Source organism: Phalaenopsis equestris, unplaced genomic scaffold (assembly GCF_001263595.1).
Source record: "Phalaenopsis equestris unplaced genomic scaffold, ASM126359v1 Scaffold000606, whole genome shotgun sequence".
Classification (NCBI taxonomy): domain Eukaryota; kingdom Viridiplantae; phylum Streptophyta; class Magnoliopsida; order Asparagales; family Orchidaceae; genus Phalaenopsis; species Phalaenopsis equestris.
In genome coordinates, this window is record NW_018165046.1 from 277511 (window position 1) to 295006 (window position 17496).

Consider the following 17496-nt stretch of genomic DNA (forward strand, 5'->3'; position numbering starts at 1 on the left):
AGCAGTGGATGTTCGCCGGCGGGAGAGGTATAGGTTCGAGAATGAGCCAGAAAGCAGGGTGGAGCAGGAGTAAAGAGCCGGCGAAGCTTGTATTCTGGCCGCCATTTTTCTTCCCTGGTCTCCCTTCAAGCAATTTCTGAATTTTACGCCGGCTGTAACAAAATTTGTTACATACTCCCACCAAAATTTGTTATTTACAAATCCACCAACCTACCTGTAAATAGGATTGGTTCGATTGTTCAAAAGAACAACCAGAGGGGTTATTTTATAAATATCAATGTTGTGGGAGGTCTGCATGTAAGTATCACAATTTTTTAATAACAAATTAAAATCACTTAATATAACATAATATTATAATTAAGCATAATTAATCAATAAATTATCAGTAATTTCTTATTAACTAATTTAGTTATTTGTTAATATAATCAATCATCAATCATGATTTCTAATTAACTAAAATTGATACTACAATGCTCATTAGATAATTTTAATTTGTTATTAACAAAACTAATTAATCATTCATTAATGTACTGACTAAAAATAAACCATCATTGATTAAGAATTTATAATTCTAATTAAATATATGAAAAATATTAATAAATTTAGGGTTTGAGGTTTAGGCAAAAAACATTTGCTAAGATTTAGCTAATTTAGCATTTAATTCAAAAAATCCTAGCATATATTTCTATTTAGGCAATCCTAATCATTATTAAATTAACATTTAATCAATCTATTATTATTATTATTATTATTATTATTATTATTATTATTATTGTTATAAAGTAAATAATTTTGTGCTTCTACCATAATTGACATAATTTCTAACTATTTTTTTATGTTTTGACATTCAAATATTCCTATAAGAAAAATAATTTAATTCTTCTAAACAAACTTGCTTAAATTTTCATTTTTTTTATATAAATTTAATGTTATATATCATTTTAAAGTATATATATAAATTTTAATTAATCCCTAAACTTATCGTGTCAAATTGGCTCATCGAGTTAACTGTCTGAGTCTACTGGCTAAGCTTACTAAGGGTCTGTTTGGGGCAGCTTCAGCTTATTCAGCTTCTGCTGATAAACAGCTTATCCTGATAATCTTCTGATGAGTTGACTAGCCGAGCTACCCGATGTTGAGTTAACCTACCTAGCTCCCAACTTATCCCCTACCCTTAAATATTTAAATACCACTTGGCAAAGCAAAATATTTAATAATATTTTCATTTTATATACTAAATTGCATACACTTATTTAACTAATTTTATCCACAAGCATTAAATAGATCTTATTTATAAACTTTAAATAAATTTATTTATCGAATTTCTCAATGAGCCAATGAGCTTGTTCACGAACTTTAAACAATAATATTTGTGAATATAAATGAATTGAATAAATTAAATGATATTGTTCGCGAACACAAGCGAATCAAATAAGGATACATTCAAACTTGTTCATTTAACAATCAAACATTAATAAAAACATTATACAAATTTGTTCAACTTTTCTAAAACTAATCCCATAATCTTATTTTCTTTTTACAACATTCTAACAAATTTATGCTTTGTTTGGAGCGTCATTCTGGCTCCTTTGCGTTGGACAGAAAGGCGTAAACCTTGACGTGTGGTTTGGATGAAGTATCATTTCTCGAGTGTCTGCCAACGCTGGTTTGCAAAAATGACATTTTTTCGCCCTTAAAAAATACAGATGTCGACCTCCATTCTGCCAACGTGACATTTAAAAGAGCTTCACCGAAGACATTAGCATAACATATCTTCGATGGAAGCCTAAGCTGTCAAACAGCATGCTAAAATAAACCAGAACCCAAAGCAGAATTGCTCCCAGCTCTTAGGAACTGAAAAAAACTTGGAAGACATTAAAATCAAATACTTTCTGCTTACATTCTCTTCCCATTCCAATCAGAAGCCCCCAAAACAGAACCAAAGAACAAGGAGACACATAATCTCCACTCCCCCTCTCCAATTCCAATTCTCTCTGGTCTCCAACTCACATCAGTTAAAATTACAAAATAAAAAAAAGATGACAACACTCTCCTAAGATACAGAGTGCCGCCGCGGCCTTGAAGAAGAACCAGAAGACTTTGTCGTCGAAGCCACCGGATTTGTTGCAGAAGTCGGCGGGCTCTGTGAACTACCGGAAGTTTCCGAGCTCCGATTGTTCTGCCCAACCTGAATCTTCCCCACCCAAAACTTCTCCAGTATTCTTCTCGACCGGGATGGCAACAATCTGTTCTTGTTATCTTTCTCATTCTCATTCTTTATCTCCCTCCGCCTATCATCTTCCTCAACTTTCAGAAACCTTAGTTGTTTTTCTAAGGACTTGCAGTGTTCTGATGCTGGGGCCTCCCATTCTTTTTCAACCACTCCTGTTAATCTTGAGCTCCGGTTTAATATGCTACCAGTTGCAGCTTTTAGGGTTCCGGCAGTGGAAGCAGCCCTCATCTGCTCAAAGAAGAGGACTTGCACCACTACTCGTAGTGGCAGACGATCGTTCTGCGCCGCATGGATGGATGCCTCTGGGGTGAGTTTTTTCAAATCCATCAATGAACAAATCCTCTTCTTTTCTGCTTTTGCTAGATCAGGGTGTCCCTGAAATTAATGCACACATTCAAAAAATTAGGAGAATGGAGCTCACTAGTTTGTAAATTACACAATTACAACAAAAAAGGAATGTTTGATTCACTCATTGTGGATTAATGCATACAGCATGAGAGAAGAACAAAAATGATTCCTTGGTTCTTTGCAGAGAGGCTTTTTAGTCCCAGAGTATTCAAAAAAGCAAATTTCCCTCAATACTTCTACAGACCTTGGGACTAAAATAGTTTCAAGTAAACAATCATGGACCATTTTGACATTTAAATACGCATGCTCATGATTCATAAAATGTCGAAAAAATCATAAGAAATGCACAGTACAACACTTTTGAAAGTAAAGTTGAGTTTTTTCAACAAGAAAGGATACCTTAAGGAAAACATCAACAGCAGCATACAATCCATCATGCATCGGCCGGGCTGCATCCGGAAGTGATTGCACGAGCTCGACAAAGCTCGACACCTCAACCTTCGAGTCTCTTCCAATCTCAATAAGGTAACCATCAACCAACTTACCCACGCTAACCAAAGATGCATGACCCAAAACTAAGCCCGCCGCTCTATTCTCACACTCACCATAACCCCCATCCCTCACACTTCGCTCAAGCACCATAAACCGCTTAACCAGACTTTGCACGAGCGGAACATCATAAAGAGTTTCGCCCGATGACCTCGAAGGTATTAGCAAATCCTTAACCGAAGCCTTATCCAATTGTGCACTCACCCTATTCATCAACTCCTCCTCCAAAAAACTCCCACAATCAACCAAAAGAACCGCATTAAGCAATTGTAGCAGAAACCTACAGGACGAAGCAGAAGCCTTGTCTGATGGAAGAAGCCAGATTAGAGTTTCTACAACATACTTGTTTCTTTTAGTGCAATCATCAGAAGAAACTAAAGTTTCATCAGAGTCTGCCAGCCATCTCATCGCGTAAGCTCTCAGAGCTTCTATAATCAAATCAGAAGACATTCTTCCTCTTGCTTTTATCGCCACCATTGTGCGCTTATAGAGATCAACGTCAAGCTCACATAAATCCTCGATCCACCAGTCCTTCGGAACCGAATTCTTTGGCTGAATCTCGGCGATCTTATCCGAAATTATTGGCTTATTGTTATACGTGTAAGACCAGTGAACACTGGAGGGATCCACAGAGGATTTTGAGGATATGGAATCAATGCATCTTCCCTCAATTTTCAGTTCTGAAGACCAAGGCAGCAGGGAAGTTGTGGTTTGGAGAACTATGATCGAATCTCTCCAGCTACGAAACACACTCGAGTTTAAGAAAACCTCAATTTTGTATACAAGATTGCCTTTTTCGGTGTCCTCTGTCATTTCAAGGTATTCAGCAGCACATCTGGCGGCAACGACATTATAGGCGCTGAGAGTGACAGTCATCCCGTAACAAAATTTAACACATACTTCGAAAGCTTGCGGCCCGCCAGGAAAATTGTTCATCTTAATCTTGTCGGTGCCTTCGCAATTCGCTTCGAGAATCAGTCTCTGCAGCCGGTAGCTCTTGGAAAGAAGAGGAAACTGCATTAAGAAAAAAAAAAATGAAGTTCTGACAAAATGATTGATGTTGAACAAAATTTTTTAAGAAATATTACATTTAGGTAAGTTTATGGAGTTAAAACAAGATGTCCAGTTGTGATTACAAGAAAGCAAAATGATGGAATCCAACAGTTTGCATCATTTTATAATAAATGTTCATAGTGAATATGAGCTAAAACAAAATTTATGCCATTAGTCATGCAGCCTATGGTTTAAATAAAAGTGAATCTAGAAATAAAACCTAATTATTAGAATTTGCAACTATAGCTTAATGAAAGAAAAGTCTAAATATATTTTTCTAAGTATCACTAAAACATAAATAGAATAAATAATCATATTTTCAAATGTAGACAGTTGTGCGCAAACTCGTTTTCTAAAGCATAAATTGGACAACCAAGCCTTCCAATTTTCAACCTTACCAAGAATGCTCACCAAGCAACTAATAGGATATATGACATAGTTAGTTCTTGTATTAAGTTCATAATTATAGTTAATGACTTAATTAGTGTTAGTCAGAATCTTGTATTTCTATAGATAATCTCTATTGGAGACATCGAAGATGCTGGCAACTCCAGAAGCTAGGCAGGGGAGAATAAGAGAAGAGAAACCCTGACTAGAGAGAGATAAACGGCAATACGAGGATGCCAACAACTACAAATATTAGGGAATAGGGCGAGAAGAAGAAATCACATAAGGGAAAGAAGCTTATCACATTTTTTTCTATCCCTTCAATATCTCCAATAGAAACTATTCCTAAAAGTACAAGAATCTCACTAACACTAATCAAGTAATTAACTACAATTATGAACTTAATACAAGAACTAACAATCCCATATAATCTGCAATGTCTAACTACCACAAGAGAAGGCGATAATACTCCCTCAACAATAAAACTCAAAATTTTGTTCTCATTACTTGAAATAACATATGTCCAATTAAAAACCACATTTTGGTGGAGAAGAGCCAAAGGAGAATGAATTATTAAGCGTAAGGAAGCAATTTGATTCCCTGCCCCCACCCTCTCCACACCACAAAAGCGACCATTTTCCTTCTCCTAACCATTTATAAGAACCCAAACAGTAGAGTTAAAATAGTGAAATTATAAAAATAGAATCATGAGAAATAGCTTTGATAGAATCCAATCCCACCTCTACTAAGAGCCATTCCTTTTCGTTTAGCCAGTCACAGATATGCACATGGTTTAGATAAACTACAGTTCAGAAGCAGCCAAACTTAGGCCTTTGGCGGTATATATAAAAAATAAAAGGATTTTCTTTTACAAAAAAAAGAAAATATCATGATTAAATATTAATAATTAAGAGATATTTATACTTCCGTGAACAAGTAGCTTGGCTGAATCGGAAAAAAATAAAAAAATAGAAAAAGTTACTGTAGAAAGAGCTAACCTTGTGCAGGTAGAACTTGACTTCATCAACAATAATAATGACATCAGTGGCCAGTTCTGATGACACAAACCTGCAGGAGTTCATCACTATTTGTAAGCCTTTTGTTAAAAAAAAATTGCAAGTAAAATTGATAAATTGCACTCAAGAAAACAGCAAATGCTTCTCAACTCTTCATCCTCTTCAAGAATTTTGCATTTTATTTGATCAAAACTATGATATTAAACTGTAATTTTCTCACCATTAACACTCGAAAAAACTAGCAGAAAAAAGCAATGCGTTTTGAGTCTTCATGGGCAATTTCTAAAAGAAGAAAAATAATTAAGTAGTCTGATAGAAACAGAAAACTCATAAACACAACGAATTAAAAATTAGCAGCAATAAAAAAACCACATAGCTAAATCAGATTCTTCTAAAAATACTTCCATCTCAATGCTGATGCTAAATCAGAGTTAAAACGACCCAACAATGGATCAGAGGACTATATTCATAATTTTTTTTTTCAAAAATAAATAGAAAAGGTTAGGAAATCATGATTCCTTACATCTATTGAACAAGAAACGCAAGAAAAAACACCAGATAAAACATAAAAGATATATAGAACTTGTCCACATTATAGTTAATGAACAGTAAAGGGAATGGGATGTACAGAAATCACATGGCAGCCAAAAGAAGCATGTCTTGCTCTAAAATAGAAACCCAAGGGGGCAATATAAACTATTTGCGCAGTAATCCCAGCCTCTAAACTCGGTAAAGAAAAATTACAGTGAATAGCCAAAAAAAAAAAAATGGAAATTCATGCAAGTTTATAACAGCATTAAACAAGAAGATACTTCAGCATAAATTATCTCCTAAATCAAAAGTGCAGTTCTTAAACCCTACAAACCAGAAAATGAAAGAACATGACATTTTTTTTAAAGCCATTTCAAAGAAAAATTACAGAGAGCAATGAAATTGCAGAAGAGAAAATCAAACATGTTATTTTTTTTCCCCCAAAAAACTGATACCCGCCAAATGCCATAAAACTCCAGACAACTCCAGACAAGGCCGCATGCATCTCAAATAAACCAAAAATAATTTCAAAAACAGATTTTGGAACCAAAGAAAAAGGGAATTAGTGGAGAAGATGAAGAATCCAGAAGACAAAAATGGCGGTCTCACCTAACGTTGTCTCCTTCAGATTGAAACAAATCTGGCTTCGATCCCAGCTTCATAAACTTCATCACTGCCTTCTACAAAATCCCAAATTTCTACCAACCTAACTCTGAAATGCTCTGAAAAAAACCCGATTCACTCTCTCCCACCCACCATCCGATCCTGCAGCTTCAATGTCTGTTGCAGCTTCAATGTCTGTTATCATGTCTGTTATCTCTCTCTCTCTCTCTCCTTCTAGAACCTGGAAGAAGAAGAAGGTTGAGACTATATAGTCACGTCACTTCGATCAGTCCTTTCTCTCTCTATCCATTTCCTCTCTTCTTAATGAGCAAGATTAAGTTTTGCGCAGAGAGAAGCAAGCGCAGAGCGAGAGAGAGACAGAGGGAGACGCTGTGGTCGCTTTCGGTGGTGCGGCGCTATGCAGACTCCAACCCACTGATAGGATGCCTTCCCCGCTTAAAATATTGAGCGCTCATAACCAACAAAGATGATGAATGAGATAAATAAATCGCAGAAATTTGTTGAAATATAGTTTCTAATGAAATATTAATCAAATCCTCTTATTATCTTTAGTTATAACATTTTTATTTTGAATATTAAAAATGTCATTTTTAATAGCTAATATTCTCATGCAAATATATAATAAATAGAAAAAGTAGGGTCATTTATGCGCATCCACACACATATGCACATATATAATATCTAAATATTTAAATTTCTTAATATCACATAAATAATTTGATATTATATTTCCATGTGTTGTAAATATAAATATAAATCTAAAAAATAAGTGTTATTTAATTAAATAAATATGAATTATTTTGAATTGGTGAATATGTAATTTTAAGAATTAATATAGCTTCTAGGAAAAGAAAAAATGATAATTTATATAAATTATTATTTTTAATAAATTGGCAATGACGTGGTATGCTGTCATTGAAAGGCAGGCATATTTTTAAGCCTTCTATTCTATATTTTTTTTAATTATTATAAATATGCTAATTAAAATTACAAATTATGAAAATTTTAATCTAAATATGCTAATTAAAATTTATAATTTATATTTAAATTCAATTAAGGCTGTATACGATATGTGTATAATTAATAAATTTTAATATTAGATTATTTTTAAAAGAAATATTAAGATTATAAAAATTCATTTGAATTAAAATTCAGGCATACTCTCACCTAAAATATTTCTCATAAAAATTTAGAAGTCCAAAAAACGGTTTGTCTGTTGATGGTAAAACGGTTTGTCCAAATTACGATATGTGTATAATTAACAACTGTGAAACTTCTTCCTGGATAAGTTACTGTTAGAAAGTTGTTGATGGTAAAACAGTTTGTCTGTTTTGATGATCGGTCGTGTGTGTGTGTGTTGATTATAAGTTTGAAGTTTCAGAAATAATTCAAACGGAATGATATAAAAAAATTTAGCAGTCCAAAAAAGAGTTAGAAATCAACTGTTTGGTACAAAAACTATAATAAATCACTTAACACATAATAAGACGATAATAGAATTGTAATAACGAAACGTAATGTTACTGTAATATTATCTTTCATGTCCAAAAGATGAAGTCTTCGTGAAAATTTTCTTTTAAATGTTTCTCTCCATACATGATTACTGCTTGAAGTGATTACCTCACCATCATCAGTTCATCTAAGAAAATTATAATTTTCACTTGTTCTATTTCTGGAACACTTATAGAGTGGTCTCTCATAGCTAATTTCTCATCACGAAGTACACTTAGAATATGACATACTATAGTTACACTACAAAACTCTAGAAGAATTTGAAATCAGTGAACTCATATTTTCTGAAAATACAATGTTTAATGTTTAATCGAAAAATAATACTATATGTGAAATAGAACAAGTAAATATTTAACTAAAGGTTCATAGCCAACATAAAAGAATGCATCAAGAATGATATCTTGGTTGCATGTAAATGTTTATTACCAAACTCTTATATGTTGAAAAACAAACAACATAAAGGCGATCCAAAAGAAATCTTAAAATCATGACTCATCATAGACCTCAAGAAAAAAAAAAAAAGTTCATGTTCATAGACATCATAGAACATTGAAAGCTATAAATGGAAGTACTTTGACTTCCTAAACTTCAACAAAATATGACCAACACATATATAAATGTATACATGATAACCTCATCCACACATATTTTATAAGAAAACATCATCACCATATGAATATTGAATGTTCTTTATACTCAAAGCACATGATCAACTCTAAAGTTCAAACATAATAACAAAAATATAAGACTCAAATCATGACAAGAATAGTATGATTCAACCAATAATTTCTAATACATCTCACAAAAAAATAAGATTGATAATTAAAACTCCAAAATACATCTCAACATGCATCCTTACGTGATTTGCTTCCTCGACTAATCAGTATAGGAATTTGACAGATTCATTAAAGCATATGTGATTCATTTCCTTAGCTAAATTATTTATGAACACCCTCTCTATGGGTCATCTCAAAGCTTAATCTAGCATTGATTGTCATGTTTGATATTTGTATGCTTCAACATGTATGCAAGTAGGATTGTCATTTAAGACCCTAAAGTCAACATCATCTTGAGATGGATGTCTGCGTATAAAATTATGCAAAGATATCGCTGTTGCAACTATGCTTACTTAATTTTTGAAGAGATATGTTGGAATATCTCTGACTATAACCCAATTTTTTTATACACAAAATGTTTTCTCAAATACACTTCATAATTAAGAGCATTTTTTGTTAAATAATTCATTCTTTTCTCAAACCACTTAGCTATTACATCGAATATCAGGAATGTGGTACTTCATGCTAGGAAAGATCTTTAAAAAGCTCGCTGCATGGGATATCTAGAATCAATGAGATAATATTTTCTTAAATATCAGCTCTATTATGATATCGCATCAAATTCAATTTTTCATAATATCATTAATGTAATAACCGGAAGGCGGCATTTGAAAATTGTAATAACGTCTTCGAATTGTAAATTAGAACATGCAACTATCATGAGTCTAAATACACCCAAAACTCATGGGTAGACTTTCTATCACTCTAACACAAAAAAAAAGAGCATTTCTATATATACCGCCAAATTTCTATGTATTTACATATCTAAACGCTTAAAAAACATAAAAAGTTGAATTTTAGGTGTCTCATACATAAATACATAAATATTGAGTGCTTTTTATGCAAATCTTCCTTTACAGCGTTTTTTGCATTTTACTCCTCGCTTTTTTTGGTAATTAGTGAAGAAAAGCTGCGCTATTGTAGGAAACATTCATGACATTCTTTCTTTCCACTAATTTTCATTGAAGTACACAACTTTCAGACCGAAATCCAGCCAGCAAAATTGCCTCATAAAGCATGCAAAACGACAAAAAGGTTTAAGGTCTGATAAATTTGTAGCTGACTTGGGAGAAACCAAAGCCCTCTTCTTTCCCATTTTTAAAATTCATAATGGCCATTTACATAAATACCATATATTCATATGTATTTATATATCTAAGACTTAAACTTTAATTTTTTTTTTAATTTATACATTTAAATATTTCATCTCTCTACAAAATATCATTTTTGTAAACTTTTTCAGAGCAAAATGCAATTTTTTTAGCATAAATAAAATGCCTTAAATATAAAAATCAAAGCTTAAATGGTAGATCTGTAAATACATAGAAATTTTGTGGCATTTATGTAATAGTTCAGAGAATTTTAAGAGGAACTGTTAGATATTAATATCTTCATTGATTTGAAAGCAATGAGAGAAATGAAAATATGTATTTAACTTCTTAAAAATAGATGACGTAAGTTTTATGTGATATTAAACATGTTAATGCTCATGCATTTATACATTTAATACCTAAACTTTAATATTTACATATATACCATTTTGTTTGCACATTAAAAACATCTTTATAATTTGATGTGATATAAACATTTTGGGGCACTATAATTATAAAAAGTAAGGATTTTATGGTATATATGTAAATCTCATTTTTTTATTTGATTTTTCGATTTTTTTTAATAAAAATATTATAATTATTTAATAAATTAAAGGAAAAATTAAACTATAAACAAAAAATGTTTTTTCTTAGATGGATAATATATTATATGATTCGGATATTTTATGCTATTAAAAAGTCGAATTTTAATTATGCAAAGTAAGAGAGAGAGAGAGAGAGAGAGAGAGAAGCAATAACTACCCGACGACTTCTCCCGGGTTGCAGAGACTTTTATTATTACATGGAAGCACGCCACCTTTCCAGCTAAATTATAGATTTGCCCCAAAAAATTATAGATTTGCCCAAAAAATTATAGATTTGCCCCAATTGGGCAATAAGATAAAAAATGGCTTAAAATAGCTTATAAAATAAATAAAAAAATATTTTTTTAATTATGTTTTCAGCTTGACTTTTATCCATCTTAATGAATACATTTTAATACAATTATAATTTTTTTTTTATTCTAATTCATCTTGAGCACTTGTCATAAAATTCTAAAAATTTGATTCATAATTGAGATGCTTTTTTCTAAGTTTTAAGAGTTATATACATAAAGTATTTCGGGAAATATTTTATAAGAATATCGAATTTAAAGATGAAATTATAATTTTATAATAATTTTTTTTAAATAATTAGAAAATAGTTACTAGTTTTAAAATGTAATAATAATTTAATCATTATTAAATATTTAAGTTTATACGGGTCTCAATTTATATATATATATATATTAAAGCAATGGCCGAAAGCTATTTGACGGGCACTGATAATCTCTATATATGCTAAATATTCAAATAACACATATTACATACGGGGGATTTGAACCCGTGAACTAAAAGGATTTACGACCTTCAGAGATTATATATATCAAAAGAAATAGTCAATTGCTATTATATGAGTCTCCAATCACCTTTAATGTGCATAACAATTCAAGTACCACATCTTTAAGGTCAATTGTGCCAAAGAGGATTTGTACTCCTAACCTGAGGGGTCTTATACTGTGGATGTCAACCAACAGTCAGAAGTACACGACATATTATTATATGATTGTAAAAAATTTAGCAAAAACCAAGGGGGGGCGATTAATTACCTGCCCTAACCCCCCCATTTGACACTCACATACATTATTATATATTTTTTAACAATTATAAATAACTTGACAATTTATATAAACTTTATACATACTATTTATAAAACAAACCTTCTAATTATGACAAACTAATGTGCAATTAGTGCAGATTAAAAACACATTTTAATCATTGAATTCTAATTTGATTGCAAATTAAATCTCAGCTTGCAAACAATTAAAATAAATAAAATAAAATAAAATTCAAACCATGGACAAGTAATTACTGTATTTATTTTCCCTAATAATGATGAGATGCAAATTTTTAATTATATATTTTTTAAGAATTTACATCTTCACCGGCAGGCAGGGATAGTTACATTTTCACCTGCGGGCGATAGACACCGTATGCATGCAGAGATGCGTGCGGTGTTCGATCCTTTCCATCTATCACGGCTTCGGTAGGACAACAGAACATTTGAGTTTTGCATGCCATTTGTAAAAAGAGAAGAGTCTAGGGTGGAATTTGCAAAAAAACATAGGCAGCTTTTTCTTATCCACTCGTGAGATGACGTACTCCTAAATATGTCTGATCATTTTAATTTTACCAAAATAATCCTCAATTATTTAAATATTTAACTATTAATATTTTTATGCGGATTATTTCGGACTATTTTGTTGTTTTTATAATTTTTTTTTAGACTGAAATAAATTAATATAAATAATTAAGAATTATTTAATAACTTTACAAATCATTTAAAAATTGTATTTAAGTTGTTTTATTTATTTATTTATTTATTTGGGAAAGGTTCAAAGGTACTTTCTGGTCTCTTAAATGTGGAGCAGGCGCTGCCTTTGGCTTTAGCCATAAGATGTTAAAGATTGGGGCAAGATTTAAAAATTATTGTTTGAATTAAAACATCATTTGAATCTAATTTAATAATTTTTATTCTATTTTCTTAATTAATACTTTTAATTGATTATAAATCTTTGTAGCATTGTAATAAATTAAATTTTTAAAAAATATTAATAATATATATATACTATTTTTTTATTAGGGAGTATCTTTTTTCAAGATCACAATAAAAATAAAAAAAGAAAAACATCATAATAATCACACTTACTTAGGCCCTTTGGTTTCTAAGATAAGGAAATCAATTGGTTAATAGTTTCTACAGTCTTTATTAATATTATAAATCAATGATTTTTAGACCGTTTAGAAGTCGTCGGTAAATACCTTAATTAAACCCTCCCAACCCGAATCCCTCATTTCCTTCTCTTCTTTCCTCCTGTCCTACTTGTGGCTTCACCCAAACGCTTCTTCTTTCCTCCCTCCCCAAAACTCTCGGCCTTGCCTCGACCTTTCTCAGTTTCATCCAAGACCATCGCCTTCGCGACCGAACCCACCCTTGCCATACATTTGCTATTGGAGCTAGCTAGGCTCACGATTTCATGCCTAAGGGGCTGTTTGGCTGCTGTGGATTTACGTTAAATATGATTTAATAAATCTGATAAATCCAAATTTATCATATCCATATACTATTAAATCTAGAACAACGTTTGATTCGATTGAGGTTAAATCTAGAATAGTGTTTTGAGGAAAATGAGTGAAATCTAAAGTGCAATCCAAATTTATTAGTAAAATCCGAATTTATCAAATCAGTGATACCCATATTTATCAATTCGAAATCTTTATTTCGACGAAAGCAACCGTCTAGCAAGATTTAGGTTACATCAAGCTTAAATCCTACTCTAAAGTGTGTTTAGCTACAAGAAGAATTTAGTGTTGGTATAAGAAATCCAGATTTATTAAATCCATCCCCTTGTTGGATTTAATAAATAAAGGATTTAAGGCCAAAATCAGTGAAATCTGGATTAATCAAATCCGAGGTTTTATTTTGACCAAAATGACCGACTAGCAAGATTTAGGATAAATCCCATTGTAAGGGGTTCTTAGGGCTACATGAAGATTTAGAATTAGGAGGACTTAGCAAATTTAGATTTATTAAATCCAAGCGTTGTTGGATTTACTAAATTCGGATTTAACATGAATCAAAGACAAAAATTCAGACCTTAAATCTAAATTTCCATAAATCCATATGATTTGCACATGCATTTTTTGCCATTTGGCAGGATTTAGCATAAATCCTAGATTAATCCCGTTTAAAATCAGATACCAAATAGCCCCTTACTCCCGACTCTTTTAGGATTTACTAAATTCATTAATTCAAAGGATTTAGTTAATTTGAGATTTATCGGGAGTTAGCGTCATTCCGAGATTTACCAAAAAAGCTCAAGATTTAGAGATGTCTTTTTCTTTATCCAGCAAGATTTAGCATAAATCTTGCATAAATCATGCTTAAAACAAGCTCCTAAACAACCATAAAAAGCTCAAGATTTAGAGATGTCTTTTTCTTTATTCGGCAAGATTTATAAATCATGCTTAAAACAAGCTCCTAAACAACCACTAAGTGTTAGATTTAGGGTCTGCTCGGTTGCAAGTTGGATTTTGTTTGAATAGGATTTAATAAATCCTATAAATTCAGATTTATCAAATCCGGAGATGGTTTAAATCTTGAAAACTATTTGATATGTTTGTTGATATTTTTGGTAATACCTAGGGTAAGAGTGTGAATTTAGCTCAAATAACGATAATCACTCGGAAATTGATTTGAAGTTTGGTTCGTACATAAAACTCAATTTAAAATAAACATGCCAAAGCTATGACCTGAAATTTTAGATCAAATTGCTTTGGAGCCTACATCAACCCTGCTCGAAGTCAACATCTTGTTCATGTTCGTTTTGTTGAATATCATTAATCGGTCAAACATTGATTCAAACTCCATTAAGACGACTTGTTCTAATATTGCATGTCATTATACCTACACCAACTCTCTCATGATTATATTTGTTTCATATTTTGTCCCCAAGTGAAAAAAATATTCATAAACCTAAGGATTCTCGTCTCAACAACTTTTAACTAGATTACTTTCACACATTTACATATATTTTGTGAAGGAAATACTTCATATAATATAAGAGTGTTCACTTCATTATCCAATGAGAAATCTAATTTCCATTAAAAAAATGGAAATTCATTATGAACATAATGTTCTCTAATGTCATGAACATAATGTTCGAAGTGAGCATGAGACCCATCCGGCGCAACTTCGAGCTCAAGGGCAACGATCGTCTATGAGACATGTTCAACGATATTGAGCATTTGAGCGTATATTTTTTTCAGTGAACAGTGATATATATATTAAATTAAATGCATTTAATTTCTTTAGTTATTTGTTAGAATAATTTACTATTCGAATGTGATTTTAGTCTGTTAAATGCTTGAAATGGTTAATTAAATGTTGTGATTGCATGCGTGATATTATATACTAAAGACGAGATTCTTTTTTGTTTTTGAAGGCTAACTGATGGTCTACCTGTCAATCAAAATAAGAAGCATAATTGACGTTATCTCGACTGAACACACACGTCATTAAAAAAGATGGCCACGACATTTTTTTGACAGTTTAAACAATCGATTCAAAACCGCGCATCGTTGACAATGAACCAACAGAAACACCCGCATAAAAAAAAAGAAAAAAACAACCTCAACACTTTTCCAACGTTTTAAAGATCGCTAATTTTCGACAAAAGTAACGTCGGTAAACTAAATCGACTAAAACAGACAGTTGATTGTGCTTTCCTAATTAACCAAAAAATAACAATAAATTTTTGTGTTTACGTGTCAATAATTTAATGCCTTCAGAATCATCTTCGGTTTGTAAATTACCGACAAACGTTTTTACTACGCCTCTTGAACAGGTTTTCTGTTGATTATGGACGAATTTTGGCCCTTTGAAATAGCTGTCATTCCTGTAGTGTTATTAGCCTCGAAAGAATAAGAGAGATCCATGAGATGCACAGTCTATGATCCCCCAAAAAGCCTGGAAGAGTCCACCTTTCTCGGATCTCTCTCCCCTTCATTTATACTTGTTAATGAAATATTAAAATATACGCCACATTGTCTAAAATTTTCTCACCGTGTCCCAATGAAAAGATTGCAACAAGGATGTTAATTGACTCATAAATGAGGGTGCTATATATTATTAATCTTTGACGATAATGCTGACTTTTGCATTCTGTCAATTTCTAATATCATTGGTGAGGCGAGCTCGCAGGATGAATATGATGGATTAATCCACTAGGACTAATCCGATAAATCAGCTCAAAAATTGATACATAACAGCTGACACATCGACGAATGAGATGAATCAATAGTTCACCCTACCAGATCATCCCGGAAATGATTGTATCTTTTGAGATGAGCTTATCAGCTCTCATTGTGTGCTTTAGTCCACAAAAACTGAATTATTTTTACATATATTCCGTTGCAAATATCAAGCCATTATTGTATAATACCTTTTCTCTAGATTTAAGTCTTTTTGACCCTCCTTTGAATGGTGATTCACCCGTTGGACTCAAACGTCACATCAACTGAAAACTTTGCTGCATCATTATCATTTTTATTTCATTAATAAGCCCTTACAGCAGTCTCTGAAACTTTAATCAATGCAGTGATTAATATTTTTTAAATGAAATCAAAGGAATATAAAATCCACTTAACTATTCCTTCTCTTTGTTTATACAAATTTAAATCATTGATGATGCATTAAACATTTAAAAATATAGCAGAAAAGTCCCACTTTGTGTCATCCATCAGCTTCCTGTCGCTGAAATGGTGGTGGATTAATTATCAGATAAATGTGGAGCTGTAATGGCTAACGTGGCCTCATTCTGTCAAGTAATTGCAGTAACTGTAGCTGAATTCAAACTATCTGATAGCTTTCTTTGTCCTTAATGAAAAGAATGGAGACGTCCAACAAATTTGAGTGCGCAGTCACATTTTCAAAGTTGTTTAAAGTTGAAACCTGAGGCCATATTGTCATTAGGTGACAGATTAGGAGTCAATTTAGAGGTTTTGAGGTATTTCCCTCCATCAAATCCAGCGGTTGGGAGTAGGTTTAGGTGTCAAAATCTCTACTGACATTGATCTTTGTCACACTGTATGTCAGGTAATAATCTCTCTCTCTGTCTCTCTTCTTATATTTCTTAATATTATAATTAAGTTGCATCATTGAAATTATGCTTTACATTCTAAATACAAATGTGCTTGTGAAAAAAAAAAAAAAGGAGATGGGCAAGTGAGAAAGAATTTTAATGTTGGTTGATGTTATATTCTTGATCATTTGATTGATCATAAGGTAGAAAACATAAATTTGGCAAGTTTTTACATCAATGCGATTTGTCCATATCTAATCTTATACTTTTCTTACAACAAGGCGTTCAATAAAAATAGACCCACTCTCGAGCTTGTAAATCTCACTTCTTAAGGCATATGAGAGTAATGATTTTGTTCCTAGGATCCCTAACGCTTGTAAAATAGTCGATCACTTATAATGCTCATGACAAGATAATTAAACATAAAGAACTTTTAACTCATTAGTTTGTGTACTTCTTGGGAATTATCTTCCATGAAATTTTATGGAGAGATAGAATTGTCTGTAGAGCAAATTTGTACTCATTGAGCTAGCCACTTAAACTAAGGAGATGGTTGTACTTTTGCTTCGAAGGGAGGCTAAGGGTCTGAATTTGTTTTTATATCATTATTGGGTTTTGATGTTCAAACATGATG

General features: G+C 31.9%; 1 protein-coding gene across 1 annotated transcript; it reads right to left on the bottom strand.

Moving 5' to 3' along the window:
* Positions 1-1855: 1855 nt before the first annotated feature.
* Positions 1856-6896, bottom strand: LOC110029849 (BTB/POZ domain-containing protein NPY1-like). The gene is made up of 4 exons (XM_020732310.1): positions 6727-6896; positions 5569-5638; positions 2981-4144; positions 1856-2608 (listed from the first exon to the last, which is right to left on the bottom strand). Exons 1-4 carry the CDS (start codon positions 6786-6788, stop codon positions 2054-2056), a joined length of 1851 nt encoding a protein of 616 aa, XP_020587969.1. The 5' UTR covers positions 6789-6896; the 3' UTR covers positions 1856-2053.
* Between the last annotated feature and the right edge of the window lie 10600 nt (positions 6897-17496).

Bases quoted from the DNA above. Each gene is read 5' to 3' on its own strand.
- LOC110029849 (XM_020732310.1), bottom strand. From the start codon at position 6,788: ATGAAGTTTATGAAGCTGGGATCGAAGCCAGATTTGTTTCAATCTGAA. The intron at 5,639-6,726 runs GTGAGACCGCCA...GAACTCCTGCAG, and splicing joins TCTGAAGGAGACAACGTTAG to GTTTGTGTCATCAGAACTGG. The intron at 4,145-5,568 runs GTTAGCTCTTTC...TTCTTAATGCAG, and splicing joins TCAAGTTCTACCTGCACAAG to TTTCCTCTTCTTTCCAAGAG.